The 17,366-nt window shown below is 39.4% G+C and overlaps 3 protein-coding genes across 4 annotated transcripts in view; all 3 read left to right on the top strand.

The window, feature by feature from the left end:
• The first annotated feature begins 9 nt into the window (after positions 1 to 9).
• Positions 10 to 3,030, top strand: LOC124287892 (BTB/POZ domain-containing protein 17-like). 2 transcript variants are annotated; one of them, XM_046724374.1, is made up of 3 exons: positions 10 to 70; positions 1,386 to 2,649; positions 2,687 to 3,030. In XM_046724374.1, exons 2-3 carry the CDS (start codon positions 1,428 to 1,430, stop codon positions 2,872 to 2,874), a joined length of 1,410 nt encoding a protein of 469 aa, XP_046580330.1. In that variant the 5' UTR covers positions 10 to 70; positions 1,386 to 1,427; the 3' UTR covers positions 2,875 to 3,030. The 2 variants fall into 2 exon arrangements, with proteins under 2 accessions (XP_046580330.1, XP_046580329.1); XM_046724373.1 differs by lacking the exon at positions 10 to 70 and adding an exon at positions 130 to 273 and having other exon boundaries at positions 1,386 to 3,030.
• Positions 3,031 to 4,660: 1,630 nt separating this feature from the next.
• On the top strand, positions 4,661 to 5,716 carry LOC124287888. Its single transcript, XM_046724368.1, has 2 exons — positions 4,661 to 5,020; positions 5,098 to 5,716. Exons 1-2 carry the CDS (start codon positions 4,661 to 4,663, stop codon positions 5,410 to 5,412), a joined length of 675 nt encoding a protein of 224 aa, XP_046580324.1. The 3' UTR covers positions 5,413 to 5,716.
• Positions 5,717 to 12,686: 6,970 nt separating this feature from the next.
• Positions 12,687 to 17,366, top strand: part of LOC124287887 — a 35,443-nt gene continuing 30,763 nt past the window's right edge. The window contains exons 1-3 of the mRNA XM_046724367.1: positions 12,687 to 12,764; positions 14,835 to 14,920; positions 16,582 to 16,659. Coding sequence (XP_046580323.1) covers positions 12,743 to 12,764; positions 14,835 to 14,920; positions 16,582 to 16,659 — 186 coding nt within the window. The 5' untranslated portion in view covers positions 12,687 to 12,742. The remainder of the gene's footprint in view (positions 12,765 to 14,834; positions 14,921 to 16,581; positions 16,660 to 17,366) is intronic.

Here is a 17,366-nt window from a genome sequence, read left to right as displayed (position 1 = left end):
TACGTTACATCCGGGCACTCATTACATGGCTGCCTCAATCAGCTGGTCCCCAGGGAAACAATAGTAGTTGGTAAATATTCATTTGATTTGGTAAAATAACTATCTGTTTGATGTACTGAAGTAACGATCAAATGCGCTATTATTCCAATATCCAGTGACACCAAAAGAGTGACATGACTTGCTGTGGATTCCCGTAAATCAGCTGTAGCGTGTGGCAACTGTCCCAGTGTAGACTTTGTGTACGTTGTAAAGATTCCCTGTGCTGAGTTGGAGGTACACGTATTCATCAATTGAATCTTTTCTTGGTGATGTTTCCGGCTGTTCACATATGCTAACTGGAATCCTGTGAGGAAATAAATGCTTTACCAATTACCGCGAATACTTTATCTGACAAAAAGCCCCAAAACAACACAAGAATACGTGGGTTATACCCATTGGGCCTAGACGAACATTATTTATTGAGGTTCAAACATTATTGCGGGCAGCGCGGATACCTTAGCCTAGATATACTTTTCAGTCAAAATAGTTAAGTTATTATCGTCAAACTGCCTACTTATCTGTTGTGTATTGTGCCCTTGAAACATAAAATAAAAGAAACAGGATAATTTATTCAATTATCAATATGTTCTTTTAAGTAATATTAACATCTAAGTTTATAATGCATGAATGTATATGAACTTAGATGTATTTTGATATTTTAGATGTAATATGATTGTATTTTGGGCCAGTGGCCTTTATACTGAATAAATATCACATTGACATGATCATTCACAATCCTATACTACACATTACTGTGACAACACATAAATACATTTGTCACATTCCTTCACATTATCACATATACATATAACTTTGACCCTCAAGAAGACAAAGTTGGTCCTTAGCAACAACTTAGCAGATATTTCTGTGCTTACCAATATTTTATTTTCAATTTAAGTTCTACCCTGTTGTAAAGAAATTGTTTGTAGCTGACTTTATGCTTCAGTAACATCAGATTGCCACTGCTGTTGTAAAATCTCACTGAATGAGTAAATCATCTTCAGTAAATACATAATGTATTTTGTTGATAAACTATTAATGGTGCCACTTTCCATCGCTATTTCCCTTATGCTAACTTGCAAATTCAAGCTGATGATGCTAACAGATAAATTCAAGCTGCAAATACGAGTGTCATGGATTCAGTTTCCTCTTAAATTATATAGATAAAATGTTGTACAGTCTATGAACCAGTAATAATAACTCTATAAATAGTTTTTATACATATATGAATGGTTGTTTTCATGTTCTTCAGTATTGTTCAGAAATTATGCTATTACAGTCCAAAGGATATATAATTGTCTAAAGCATTTCACTAATATCTATTTCATTTGTGCCATCTCTTTCAGAAAATATCCTGATTCATTACAAGAGGATGACATAAGAAAAAAATGGCAGATAGTTTCCTGAAGGGGCAACTTGTTAACAACTCTGAAAGCACTTTGAAACGTCTGTGGTCTCTCTATCGCAACTCAACTCTCAGCGATGTGCAGCTGGTTGTGGGTGGGGCCATTTTCTCCGCCCACAAGCTTATCCTCAGTATGTGCAGTGATGTGTTCAAAACCATGTTGACTGATTTCAAATGGCCCGAAGCATTCAAGGAGCAGATAACTCTAACTGAGGATCCTGAGTGTGTCGATGTGTTTGAGGACTTCCTGGAATACATGTACACTGGGCACATCCACCTTAGTAACCAAACAGTGCTGCCTGTAATTACACTCGCAGACAAGTACAATGTGAAGGATCTCTCGGAAACCTGCATCTCCTACATGTGTGATAATCTTGATGCCGTGGGCGATAACCTACAAGTAGTCTCATGGCTACAATATGCTCGATTATGCAACTACCGAACTTTAGAAGCTAAATGTATGCAGTACCTTGAATGGAACTTTCAGAAAGTTGTCCAAAGTAGAGACTTTCTATCAATGAATGGGTCCACCTTGTTTGAGTTTCTGTCCAGTTCTGAATTAGTGGTTCACAGTGAATACAGTCTCTTTCTTCATGTTAAACGATGGTTGTTAAACAATCAAGCTCACTGCAGAAAGTGTCCACATGCACGCAGGCTTATGGTGAAAAAAATGGCTGGGTGTATACGTTTCAATATGATGACCTCAGCCCAACTGGAACTTTTGTGTCAAGATACTTTTATCCATGCATATGCAGACATCTTTGAGGAAGGATTGATGCGGGCATTTCAGTATCACTCCGTACCAGCGGATGAATACTTTGCTAAACTCGATGAAAAAGAGGGAGTTGTCTCCAGCTCCTTGCCAGATAGTGACTCATCGGTTCCTGAGAAAGTCGCCACCTCATGTCAACCATCCAGCAGACCAAGGAACTACACATGTGAAGATTGGAGCTGCCAGTTCACCCTGGAGAACTTCTCCTGTCTGGACGACTTCACAACAAGAACATTTTTCTTCTCCACACCTGTGAGTAGCTCAGCTGCAGATGATCACGCATGTTGGGATTGGCAGGTGGATCTTTATCCCAAAGGTGTCCGTTTTCCCAAAGCCATCATGATCGGAATCCTGGAGAACTATGAGATTGACCAACACGAACATCACATCACACGACTTGGCGTCATGGCCAAGTCACTCCATGGTGAGATCCGCTAATGTGGAAGTGTCCATCCTAGCCATTGCTTCAGACATCAGTGGCTCAGAGTACATCAGGAATGTTGTGAAGAAGCAGTGTATTTTTGACTTTGATGGCTGTCTTCATAATCTAGACGATATTGTTCCCTTTAATGAACTGATGGCAGCAGGATCAGTGTATCTCACGGAAGAGGACTGCAACACGTTTAAAATTCTCATCATCATCAAGCCAGTTCGATGATGATGATCAACTGCATCTGCCCATGTTTGTATAATGAGCTGGAGGTGCTTTTCTAGAGTGCAGTGTGAACTTATTCATTTCTTCTCCCTGTTATCAGTAGGATTCAGCATTTTATTTTGTTATTGCTATAAAATGCACCGTATGTTTTCAATCACATACAGTGTTGTGAAAAATTGACAAGGTTTCAGCAATGTTCCTCTATATCTTCAGGGCAGTGGGGTAGTCTAGTGGTTAAAGCGTTTGCTTGTCATGCTGACTGACTGACTGACTGACTGAGTTTTGGATTTAGGCCGCTTTTAGCAATATTCCAGCAACATCATGGCGGGGACACCAGAAATGGGCTTCACACATTGTACCCATGTGGGGATTCGAACCCGGGTCTTCGGTGACGAGCCAACGCTTTAACCACTAGGCTACCCCACCGCCCCGCTTGTCATGCCAAAGGCCTGGATTCAATTCACCACACCACATGAGTACAATGTGTGAAGCCCATTTCTGGTGTCCCCACCATGATGATATTGCTGGAATATTGCTAAAAGCAAAGTAAAACTAAACTCACTCATCATATCTTCACACATGTTCCTACATGTCATGTCTCATCTGTAACCATGGTAACACCTGAAACTAATGCAAATAATAAACCACGTGATATTCTGTTACCATAGTGACCATGTATCGTTATTTCTATGATTACTAATAACATGTGAAAAGAACGTACATAAACTGAGTTTGAAAAGTAACAGGCTACAAACATATCAGTTTAATTCTCAGGCAATTCTTACCTGTTCTAATGATTTTGTCCGGAGTGCAGGATGAATCTTTTTCTTTTCAAAATATGTGGTGCTCAGATTTAAGAATTTACATTTTATGTCTCAGAAATGATCTTAAGTGTTTCTGACATGGTGGAAGTGTTGATAAGCAAGGCTTTATTTTTTTATGATTATTTTGCTGTATAAACAATGATAAAAGCTATCATTACATCAACATTATTAAAACTGTTACTAAAACGTTTTACCCCTTGAATTTTGTTAACAAATCGGAATGCTTTTGGACATTTTGTTCAATAATGCTACATTGTATTTAAATGTTTAAGGAGAGCAGAATGTTGTTCCATGTTTTAAAAAAACGGTTCATGTTCATTAGGGGAATATTCTTTTCACAGGCAACAATATTGAATATCCATTTCCAGAGGCCAAGATAAGATGCATTATCCGGGTAAAAACGCGATAGAAAATTTCCAATTACGCATTGAAAAATAATTGTTGCGTACCAATTACGCATTTAAAATGTTAGATACGCAAAAAGTTTAAAACAAATGCGTACGGAACATATTTATAAAAATCACTTGCGTAATGAAAAAGACATCGATTGCTATCAAGTTCTACCGTTAGTATAGGACTAGTGTTGTACTGTCAGTATAGGATGAGTGATTTTTTATGAAATCATTTCCATTATATTTAAGTTGGTTTTAATTAGGTATGACATAAGGCAATACATACCTGCTTAGTATACTTACTCAATGACATAATACTTAGGTGAGTAAAATGACTGAAATATGCACGTATCTGAAAGCAGTGGGTAACGGAAAATGAAATACCCACTCAATATTCATAATACCCACTCCAAAAAAATACAGTGGGTACAGTACCCACATGAGCTAAATCTTATCTGAGCTCTGTCATTTCACCTTGATATGATCTTGATGCTGTGGGTTATAACCTACAAGTAGTCTCATGGCTACAATATGCTCGATTATGCAACTACCGAACATTAGAAGCTAAAATGTATGCAGTACCTTGAATGGAACTTTCAGAAAGTTGTCCAAAGTAGAGACTTTCTATCAATGAATGGGTCCACCTTGTTTGAGTTTCTGTCCAGTTCTGAATTAGTGGTTCACAGTGAATATAGTCTCTTTCTTCATGTTAAACGATGGTTGTTAAACAATCAAGCTCACTGCAGAAAGTGTCCACATGCATGCAGGCTTATGGTGAAAAAAAATGTCTGGGTGTATCGTTTCAATATGATGACCTCAGCCCAACTGGAACTTTTGTGTCAAGATACTTTTATCCATGCATATGCAGACATCTTTGAGGAAGGATTGATGCGGGCATTTCAGTATCACTCCGTACCAGCGGATGAATACTTTGCTAAAACTCGATGAAAAGAGGGAGTTGTCTCCAGCTCCTTGCCAGATAGTGACTCATCGGTTCCTGAGAAAGTCAGCCACCTCATGTCAACCATCCAGCAGACCAAGGAACTGCCACATGTGAAGATTGGAGCTGCCAGTTCACCCTGGAGAACTTCTCCTGTCTGGACGACTTCACAACAAGAACATTTTTCTTCTCCACACCTGTGAGTAGCTCAGCTGCAGATGATCACGCATGTTGGGATTGGCAGGTGGATCTTTATCCCAAAGGTGTCCGTTTTCCCAAAGCCATCATGATCGGAATCCTGGAGAACTATGAGATTGACCAACACGAACATCACATCACACGACTTGGCGTCATGGCCAAGTCACTCCATGGTGAGATCCGCTAATGTGGAAGTGTCCATCCTAGCCATTGCTTCAGACATCAGTGGCTCAGAGTACATCAGGAATGTTGTGAAGAAGCAGTGTATTTTTGACTTTGATGGCTGTCTTCATAATCTAGACGATATTGTTCCCTTTAATGAACTGATGGCAGCAGGATCAGTGTATCTCACGGAAGAGGACTGCAACACGTTTAAAATTCTCATCATCATCAAGCCAGTTCGATGATGTTGATCAACTGCATCTGCCCATGTTTGTATAATGAGCTGGAGGTGCTTTTCTAGAGTGCAGTGTCAACTTATTCATTTCTTCTCCCTGTTATCAGTAGGATTCAGCATTTTATTTTGTTATTGCTATAAAATGAACCTTGTGTTTTCAATCACATACAGTGTTGTGAAAAATTGCCAAGGTTTCAGCAATGTTCCTCTATATCTTCAGGGCAGTGGGGTAGTCTAGTGGTTAAAGCGTTTGCTTGTCTGATGCTGACTGACTGACTGAGTTTTGGATTTAGGCGCTTTTAGCAATATTCCAGCAACATCATGGCGGGGGGACACCAGAAATGGGCTTCACACATTGTACCCATGTGGGGATTCGAACCCGGGTCTTCGGCATGACGAGCCAACGCTTTAACCACTAGGCTACCCCACCGGCCCGCTTGTCATGCCAAAGGCCTGGATTCAATTCACCACACCACATGAGTACAATGTGTGAAGCCCATTTCTGGTGTCCCCCCACGTGATATTGCTGGAGTATTGCTATTAGCGGTGTAAAACTAAACTCACTCATCATATCTTCACACATGTTCCTACATGTCATGTCTCATCTGTAACCATGGTAACACCTGAAACTAATGCAAATTATAAACCACGTGATATTCTGTTACCATAGTGACCATGTATCGTTATTTCTATGATTACTAATAACATGTGAAAAAACCGTACATAAACTGAGTTTGAAAAGTAACAGGCTACAAACATATCAGTTTAATTCTCAGGCAATTCTTACCTGTTCCAATGATTTTTCCGGAGTGCAGGATGAATCTTTTTCTTTTCAAAATATGTGGTGCTCAGATTTAAGAATTTACATTTTATGTTTCAGAAATGATCTTAAGTGTTTCTGACATGGTGGAAGTGTTGATAAGCAAGGCTTTATTTTTTTATGATTATTTTGCTGTATAAACAATGATAAAAGCTATCATTACATCAACATTATTAAAACTGTTACTAAAACGTTTTACCCCTTGAATTTTGTTAACAACTTGAATGCTTTTGGACATTTTGTTCAATAATGCTATTTAAATGTTTAAGGAGAGCAGAATGTTGTTCCATGTTTTAAAAAAACGGTTCATGTTCATTAGGGGAATATTCTTTTCACAGGCAACAATATTGAATATCCATTTCCAGAGGCCCAGATAAGATGCGTATCCGGGTAAAATACGCATAGAAAATTTCCAATTACGCATTGAAAAAATAATTGTTGCGTACCAATTACGCATTTAAAATGTTAGATACGCAAAAAGTTTAAAACAAATGCGTACGGAACATATTTATAAAAAATCGCTCGCGTAATGAAAAAGACATCGATTGCTATCAAGTTCTACTGTTAGTATAGGACTAGTGTTGTACTGTCAGTATAGGATGAGTGATTTTTTATGAAATCATTTCCATTATATTTAAGTTGGTTTTGATTAGGTATGACATAAGGCAATACATACCTGCTTAGTAAACTTACTCAATGACATAATACTTAGGTGAGTAAAATGACTGAAATATGCACATATCTGAAAGCAGTGGGTAACGGAAAATGAAATACCCACTCAATATTCATAATACCCACTCCATAAAAATACAGTGGGTACAGTACCCACATGAGCTAAATCTTATCTGGAGCTCTGTCATTTCACCTTGATATGATAGGCCAGAATATGTTTGTTATAAACAGTCCTTCAGACATTGTTAACCAAGTTAGCTTGGTAAATTAAAAACTCATAGAAATTGAATTAACTTGGGACTTAACTAAGAATAAGGTTAGAATGAGTTTGTCACACAATATGTAATCAATACTGTGGATGCCTACTTGTATATTATAAGTTGATATCCTTTCCTTCTGCAGTTGAATTACAAGTCTAACTGATTAGCCTTTAAACTTCAGGGATCTAGGATTATTGTAGGCAGAAACACAGCACTGAATATTATGCTGTGTATAGTCAACAGGGAAATACTACGAAATATTGTTGCTAAACAGTTTCATTAGCATGTTAAACCTGTTATGATTTACATGTCTTTACTCCAGATACAATGCTGTCTCCCTAATGACACCATGTGAGGTTACATATTAAAATTCATTTTTTAATAATAAGATACCAATTCCTACTAGAAAGGTTCCGCCAACAATTACCTTGCCATGTTTCCTATGCAAATTAGAAGTTAGAGATTTCTTTGCAATCTAGTAGCCTAGTGGTTAAACCATTTTGCTTGTCACACCGAAGGCCCAGGTTCGATTCCCCACATGGGTACAATGTTTGAAGCCCATTTCTTATGTCCCGCCGGGATATTGCTGGAATATTGCTGAGAGCAGCGTAAAACCAAACTCAGTCACTCACTACGCCTATTACACTCTAAAATTAGTGGTTGCTTTGAGTTTGTTACAACCACACTGTACTAAGTTAAGACAGTATACTACTAACACAAGTTAGGAACCACCATATTCTTTCATTTTACTGCAGTATGAAGTAACCGAGTTGAGGTTTTTAGCAGCATACTAAACAAAAGGCTGTTACAAGATAATATTTTTCCATCCCAATTGTTCAAAATGTGATAGGTATGTTATTTTTATTTTTTTACTTTTTAGCAAACCTTCAAGCATCTGTGTTCATTAAATGTATAGAGTTTGATTCGCATGAAGGCTAAATCCCACCATGCAATGAATTCGAAAGAAAAGGACACTGTGAATTTTTTGTCCTTAGATACTTATAGTCTGTTTGCAGTGAAAGCGTACCGATGAATTTCACTTTAAACAAAAAGGTAAATCAAATAAAGTGAAATTAAGATTGCAAATCCTCATAATTTTACCTTGCCAATTGAACTTTTAAATCTCAGAATTTTGTTCAACTTAGGATAAAAGTTGGTTAACAAACGATTATAGTTTCACATCGCTATTATTGGTTTGTATTACAACGGGCTATGCACATTAGTTGAAACAGTGAAACAAATGCACCTGCAGTGCGTAATGAGCGTTAACCATGTTAACTTAGACTACCGTAGAAACCAACCCTTCTTGTTTTCGGGGTTTCGTTTAATGTGCATACCCCCTTGTAATACACAATTTTTTCGTCCTTAGATACTTAGGGGCCACAGAGGGATATTGAGGCTGGTGGCGGCAAAGATGTCTTATTTATGATGATGTTTATGCCTGACCCTGGCTAGGCCCTTGTTATGTTTGACCCTGCTACCTACTTCTATGGTCTACCTTCACACCAATGGCAATGTCTGGGAGAAGCCATTTTGCCATCTGAAGCAATACTCAGAACACCCTTAACCATCCCATATTCTCAGATAACATGTCGGGTGTTTTAATCATCATTTCCTCTCAGTATTTGTTGACTTGCTCTTTTGATTGTTTATATGCTGATTTTGGAAATAAAATCTAATTTGATTATGTGTTCAGTTGAAGTTTGTGGAGATTTGTCATCCAACTAGTCATCTGGTGAAACAGGTGCAGTCCTACATCCAATAGATGAGTGAGTGAGTGAGTTTGCTTTTACGCCGCTTTTAGCAATATTCCAGCAATATCACGGTGGGGGACACCAGAAATGGGTTTCACATATTGTGCCCATGTGGGGATTCGAACCCAGGTCCCCAGCGTGACAAGCGAACGCCGTAACCACTAGGCTACCCCACCAGCCCTCCAATAGATGAGAATCTGTACTCTTGAGGGACTTGAGGGTTGATGATGATAAAGATATAGGACATGGTCAGAGGGCTACATTAATACGAGGTCAATGGATTAATGTTCACTGGATATTCATTCTCAACTCCCAGGGTAGTAAACTGGTGAAGATCCTGGTTAGAATTGGTCTTCAGCAACCCATGCCTGTCCTAAGAGGCGACCAACATGATCAGGCTCACTGACTTGGTTGACAGATTGCACCGTGTCCCAGTTGCATAGTTTGATGCTCATGCTGTTGATCACTGGATTGTCTGGTCCAGACTCGATTGTTTACAGACCACTACCATATAAGCTGGGCCCCGTCTCGCATATTGCAATATAGCTTTGGCGCAAGTTAGCGCGCGCAAAGGGAGCCGGGAACCAGCTTAACTGTCATATAGCTGGAATGAGTGTGGTGTTAAACAAAAACAAACCCTTGGGAGTATACAACCCAATCTCTCTGTGATACACAACAAGGTTAACATTCTCTCTATGCACTGCCACTGTCTGAGTTTGGTTTTCAGAACGCTGCTTTTACCAATATTACAGCAACATACCAAAAGACGTTAAAATATGGTAATTTGTTGGTGGTCCTGCCTGGCACTCGGCATTAATGGGTACATCAAGGACTGGTCGGGTGTCAGATATGCTTGCCATCTCTCACCTGGGTACCAATTCCCACGTATGCTCGTTTTGCCCCAGAAAACATGCTTCAGTTTAGAGCAAGACAGAAGCCAGAGAAGCTCTGCAAGCTGCACACAGCCTTTCACACATGGTATAAGAATATAAAATAGAATGTACTGGTAATAAAAATTATGTCAGGTTTAAAAATGAGATTAGGCAGTTTTGTAACTTGTAAACTGGTCAGTATTATTAAATATTATTCAACACATACAGTTGTGTATGGAAATTACTAGAACTGCCACCTAGACCATCAGGACCATCATAGGTGTTCTGAGTGATGTGTCGGTCAGCAGGCAGTGATGTCGCTGAAATAGTAAATCACAAACTTCCAAGTGTATGGGACTTTGTGTGTAGGGAACGTGAATATCGACAGAAAGGAACATAGTCCCTAAATATGTCTTCGACTCATATAGTTGTGTTACTAGAACTGCCACATATTGCAGTAGACCATCAGGGTCCACTTGCACAAAGCGATCTTAGCGCTAAGACCATACTTAGTCTGTGTTTAGAGTATGGGAGTTACGATAATCTAGCGCTAAGATCGTTTTGTGCAAGTGGGCCCTGATGGTCTACTGCAATATGTGGCAGTTCTAGTAACATAACTATACTGGACAAAATAAGTTAGGGATATTGGTATTTTAATGATTGATATTTTATCAGTGTGGCAATGAATAAATAGATCATTATTCATAATTTCGAAATTTACATATATCCCTAACTATTTTTGTCCAGTATATATGTGAATCAGCATGGTTCGGCTTGCTTAGATTGATTCCTCAAAATGTGAAGATGAGTTATCTCATTAGACCCAGTAGTTAGGTGATACCTGACAACTGAACAAACTGTGTTTCTGTTTTCTTTGTTTTTCAAGGAAATAATTGATGTGAAGTTGGAATGTTTTAACCGTGCCCCCGCCACTTTTCCGACTCATGATTACAACAGCTGGGGTCAAGATCCGACTTAATAAAATAATATATTCTTATCGCATAGCCATACATGGACAATATGCTTATACATCTTCGTTCGTTGTTCAGTGCTGCATTCAGGAATGTGCTAGTTGTATGACGGCTTTCTGTAAACAATTTTGTCTGGACCTAACAATCGATGCCGTCATCCAAGCGAACTACCGCCTCCGTGGTGTAGTGGTTAGAGCGTCCGCCTAGCGGATTCGGACGTTCGATCCCCGACATACCAAAAGACGTGGCAAAAATATGGTACTTGTTGGTCCCTGCTTGGCGCTCGGCAACGTTGGACTTACAACGACTGGTCGGCTCGGAGTCTCTGAGTGGGGTATTCTACCATTCACTAGTGTCATCCAGCTGCAGAGAGCGAGCCCGACCACTGGATCCTGCGATCCATGGATCCTGCTATAGTTGTCTTACCACAAGCATGGTGTGCTGAAGATCAATTTGAAGACCGGACTTTCACGGGTCAATACAGTTATAAATTAAATATTGCTAAGATCGCTATTGTGCAAGTGGGCCCAGGAGAAGAGGTTTGTTGATGATTTTAAGAGGGGTCACCCATTTTGTTCTGGTGAGGGGTCATCACTGACATTTTTGTGACTGATTTGGTTTTACGCCGCATGTATTTGAAGTAGAAATATTTAGCAGTATTCCAAAATCACGTAACACTGTGTTACAATTGCCTTATGTAAGGGGACACCAGAAATGAAGGCTTCACACAGGTTTTGTGCCCATGTGGGGATTCGAACCCGGGTCTTCGGCGTGACGATTTTAAACGCTTTAACCATTATAAAGGTTTATTGTTAATATTCCCACCTCCTGATCAAGATAACATCTTTGAGGGGTCATCAATATCAGTTGTTAAAATACTGTAAATCCTTAAGACCAGGACCTTGTGTTGAATGAGGTTTGTCTTTGGAAAGTTTTACAAATTACGTCTTGAGGTATTGTGATGTAATTTGTAAAGTTTGTGGTGCTGTATTCTAAAGATAACCCAGCAACAGTCTGACGTCACAGAGCAAAGTCAATCCAGTGATCTTGCGAGTTGATTAGTATACACCTTCATGATTTTATTGAGGTGTGGAGGTAACGTTCATTGACATTTCCAGCGTCCTTCATAGTTAACTGCTTGTTGTAACCGAAAAAAATCTTCAAATCATTTCAAATATTTATATAGCAAAACATACTAACAGCTTGACAGGAAACAAAGTGTAACAGCCAACATCGATCCTAACTCAACTTATTCCCTTGGAACTTTCTAAAACAGGTCATAAAAAAATCCCTTCCCCTTGAGAAGAATTATTACGATACGACTGCTCATCCTCTATTTGTATGTGCTCTATGCATTTCGCGATGGATAATGCAGTCTTTGGTCCAACAACTTCTGTTTTTATTAGCTTTTACATTGTCTTCTTCTTCGCCTTCTTCCCACAGTATAACTGGGCCGTTTCTCCCTCCACACGTCTGCTTTAGACGTTTTGATACCATGGAAACAAAATATCGCGAGATATTATGAGATTGATAATGGGCCGTTTCAGAAAACATTCTTTGCGCTTCAACTATGTTCGTTCAGTTTAAATGCTCTATCTTTAGGTTTAACTTTTCCTAGTCATTCTGTTTGTGACGTAAAGCCATTATGATGTTCTTTGCCTACCACGCATCCCTTGCTTCTTCACATTATGACGTCATAACATTTTCGATGACATCACTTAACTACAACCCATGCTACAACAAGATGGCGGATACATGACTTCTGACAAACATGTCACTTCCCGCTGATGAAGGTATGTATTGTTGGTTAGAATGAAAATTCGGTAAGACTACAGAATACCGGATACGTTCCGCCATCTTTGAAAGCACGCGAGTTTACTTTTGGTTTGGGTTAGGGTAAGGTTTAGGGTAAGGGTAAGGTTTAGGGTAAGGGTAAGGTTTAGCGTTAGGGTGACGTGACACTAAACAATATGGCTTGCAGGTATCCGGTATTCTGTAGGTGTACCGAAAACATTCAACTCAAAGATAAATAGAAAGGTTGATTGTGGATGACGGGTATGTCTTGGTCCAATTACCTGGATAACCTGACCAAAAATAGACCATTGTGTGTTTTGCAAGTTGCCAAAGACTTAGATCTACTTGTGGAGTGAATTATGTTAATTGTTATATAAACCTGACACCTTACCTACCTTACATACCGCAGCCTGTAAACAAACAAATAAATAAATAACTGGGAAAAATCGCCGCTTGCATTTGTATGGTTTAATATGATTAAACCTCATACTTGAATTTATGGCAATTCATGAACGTAAAAGTGTACATCAAGTTCCCCAATATCGTGGAGGCCGATAAATTGTTTTGAAGGACCTGTGCATTATCCTTATCAATATGGCGGAAGGTATTCGGTGTTCAAATTGCTGGATTTGAATACACTGATTTATCCTCGAACTAAAAGAAAACATCGAACCACCCACATAGCACATGTATTTCAATAGGTTTAACCTTTGCATTTGATATTTATATTGGCGAGGAAGCTTCGCTGGTCAGGTCTTATGTGAGATCGTTTGCATGGACTGTGTTGTTAGAAATGTACGTCTGATATATTATCCACGCCTTCTAATATGATACATACTCTAAATAATTAATATGATACAGGCTCTAAATAATTCCATATATTAGAAAAAGTAGAAAGTAGAGAAAATATAGAAATAAAACAAATTATGAAAGTTTATTTTCCTCTGTAGCAAACGTTCTTATTTACAGCGCAGTTATTATTGCAATATGTAATTTGCAACTATATTGACCAGTGAAGGTCCGGTCTTAGAATTGATCTTCAGCACATCATGCTTGTTGTAAGGGACAACTATAGCAGGATCCGGTGCTCAGGCTCGCCTACTTGGATGACACATGTCATTGTATCTCAGTTGCGTAGATCGATGTCAATCACTGGATTGTTAGGTCCAGACACATATTATTTACACACCACCGTCATATAGCTGGAACATTGCAGTGCAGCACTGAACAACGAACGAAGATGTATAAGCGTATTGTCCATGCATGGCTATGCGATAAGACTATTAACTCAGATCTCAACCCCAGCTGTTGTAATCGTGACTCGGAAAAGTGCGGGGGCACGGTTAAAACATTCCAACTTGACCTCAACTGTTTCTTCGAAAAATAAAGAAAACAGAAACACAGTTTGTTCATTTGTCAGGTAACGAACTAAACCATCTTCACATTTTGTGGTATCGATTTAAACCATTTTCACCTTGACACAACACCTTTTTGAGGTATCAAACCAATCGATCCTCTATTAAATACTTCACCTTTTGAGGTATGAAAGCAAGCCGAATCATGCTGACTCACCTGGTCCCACTCGCACAAAACGATCTTAGCGCTAGATGATCGTAACTCTCATGCTCTAACATAATACACTCGCAGAACCCTCTGCGACTGATGGCGAGCGAGTGCAAGTCGGGGGGATCGTTTCGGCGAGTATTGCGAGCTTCCTAAGACCAAACGACGATCTCAGTGCGAGTGAATGCGACCGAGAGGTCGCAGTGGGGTCGCAAGCTCGGTGTAACGGTGGTAATAGCCTTAAGACGGCCTTAGCGCTATGACTGGTTTGTGCAAGTGGGCTCTGACAGATTTGACGACAGATACAAGATATGTACAGTCAGCTCTCGTTAATCCGACAATCACGTTAATCCGACAAAAAATTAGGGAACCATTTAAAACTGTGATAATAACTCTCGTTAATCCGACATTCTATGCAGAATAGCCGACAAATAATCCTAAGCGAAGACTCCCTGTCCAGTGTCTGTTCTAGAAAGCTAAACAACTAATTCTGATTCTACTTCCAGCTGAGCTCCCGTCGCTAGATGAGTTTGACTTGCTGCTAGAAGACAAGGCCTTCGTTGACCACTTCAATGTGTTCCTGTCTCTACCTGTGAGTACCTGGATGTATCTGGACATGTCAATATAGTAGGGCTGCGCAATATAACCGGTTCACCGGTTCAGACATGAAAACGATACGTATTGCGATACGCTGATCGAAAACCGGCATTTTTACTTGCATTCGGAAAACTTCGTAACACTCGGAAATCTTCGGATATTTCCTTTTTTCATTTGTGCCAAATACTATTCACATTTTTATTTTTAAACCATGAATAAAAGTTGTTATTAAAGCTTAATCAAGCATAGTGATTTTGCTGTGTATTTGCTCTATAAATCAAGCATTACCTCGATTATATGTAGTTTTTTGTGTAAAAATACTTCACGCAATATATTGCAATACATATCGCAATACATGCTTTCGCATCGCATCGCAATATATCGCAATATGAAAATTCTCTGCAATACCCGCCCCTACCATATAGCCACTGGCCAGCGGACCAGGGATGAACGAGGCCCACATCACTCTAATGATCGTACATGCAGTAGAGAGTGTTAGGTTAGGTGGCTTGGTCGATTCCATGTCGTCTTACCCTGTGGGCGATGACGTTGTTCATGATATCAATCACTGGTTAGCCACGCCCATACTTGACTATAGGGCGTGGTCATGTAGTTTTTAACATGTGCCTGACCACGGTGTACAAGAGTAAACACATTTAATAACCCCACATATATTACAGAAGTTTCTACTGTGGGAATTTCCTCAGGTATACTCAATGTTGTTTGTTGAAACCCGGGGAACATGCGTCCCAGTTATACTCAATGTTTGTTTTAGTTGTTGTTTTTTTATATTGAGACCCCATTTGGAATCCGGGGGAGAGTAGGTTACAGAACCTCGTGACTGGCATAAGTCGACTGAATGGGGATGTGATGTCACAATGTGTGACGTCATTGTCATGTATACGTAACACTGCGCCGGGATAGATGGCACCTCATACTATCAACTCGATTACCTAATGACTGCTGTATTTGGAATACTGTTGATTGGTGGTAAGATCAACTCTTTTTTTTTTCTTTTCATGAAAGAATAAAGTCTTCCATCATAACATTCGTTACATAATGACACATACAAATACATGAATATGATCATCCAATATATCAGGCTGTGACACAGTTAAACCTCCGATATATAATGGTGTATAGGGTATTTTTGCGTGTAGTGCCACATCCAACATATCATGTTTTATCAACGTGCGCAGCATGCTGTATTCAGTGTTGTATATGGCCTCATATCAGACATAGCATTTTGTATATGGGTCACAACCAACATATGTTGTATATTGCGCAACTTCCAAAATAAGTTGTATATATAATGTCATATCGCCTGATATATCATAAGTATATAGTATTACATCCCATGTCATGTTGTAAATAGCATCATATATGAACATCAACTCTTGATTGTTTTATATTTTAGTAGAGAGAATGCGTAAAACAATCTACATGTACGTTTATGACGTACTACAATTAGCGGTCCCTTTGAGTTCGTTATAACCGCATAGTTTAACTTTTTTTCTCGGAATAAATGTTAGTTTGAGATAAATCTTGTGCACACAACATATTGTATACGTGGATGCAGGTATGATGCACTGTGTTGAGGTCTCATGTAATCGTTATATGTGAAAGTATCGATGGCTATAATTTGCTTCGCTGTAGGTGTTCGGGCAACAAGCCATCTACAGCTTCAGGGAAAAAGAGTTCGAGTTCGACCCCCCAATCCGCCGTCGTCGATACGTAAGTGATTAAAACGTGCTGTGTTGTTGTTGCTGGGTTTTTTTTGTCTTAACGGTCAAATGGGCCAGAATTCTGTCCCTTTCGCCGTGCCAGGATCCGCTAAGAATTTATTGCTTTAGTTTAAGAGCAATTATATTATGTAATTGCAATGGTAAATAGCTGAAAATTCAACCGTCTATAGATAAAGAGCAGCCTTTATTGGCCACCATTGGCAGCAACTACTGCTCGGCACTGAATTGTATAAGTCGACGAAGTCGCTCTTGCGGAATTCTTCCCCACTCTTCCTGCAATGCGATGGTCACTTGTGGAAGTGTCTGAGGCGTGTTTTGACGTTGACGTACACGTCGGTCGAGTTCATCCCATAGGTGTTCTATCGGGTTTAGATCTGGGTGCCGTTCCACTAACCGATCTTAGCCCTACGCCAATCGTAAACCCCTAAAATCACAATCTTAGCGTGACGTTACGATCGGCATAGCGTTCCACTAACCAATCTTACCTAAGTCAATCGTAAAGTTAAGATTCAAAGTCTAAGTTGCTCATGACCAACTTAGGATAGCTAAAATCAATCGTAGAAAAACAAAAATGGTGGCTTTCCTATTCTATGTGAAAAATAAGAGCGAGCATTTCACCGTGAGCGTCCCCTAAAACCCCCCATGAAATGAATTTGTATATTTCTGTGATGTAAACAAACACTGCACTGAAGCCTT

Source organism: Haliotis rubra, unplaced genomic scaffold, assembly GCF_003918875.1.
Source record: "Haliotis rubra isolate DU_JTF1 unplaced genomic scaffold, ASM391887v1 Scf408, whole genome shotgun sequence".
Classification (NCBI taxonomy): Eukaryota; Metazoa; Mollusca; class Gastropoda; order Lepetellida; family Haliotidae; genus Haliotis; species Haliotis rubra.
The sequence above is the reverse complement of the archived record's forward strand: the minus strand, read 5'-3'. Positions and strand labels throughout refer to the sequence as shown.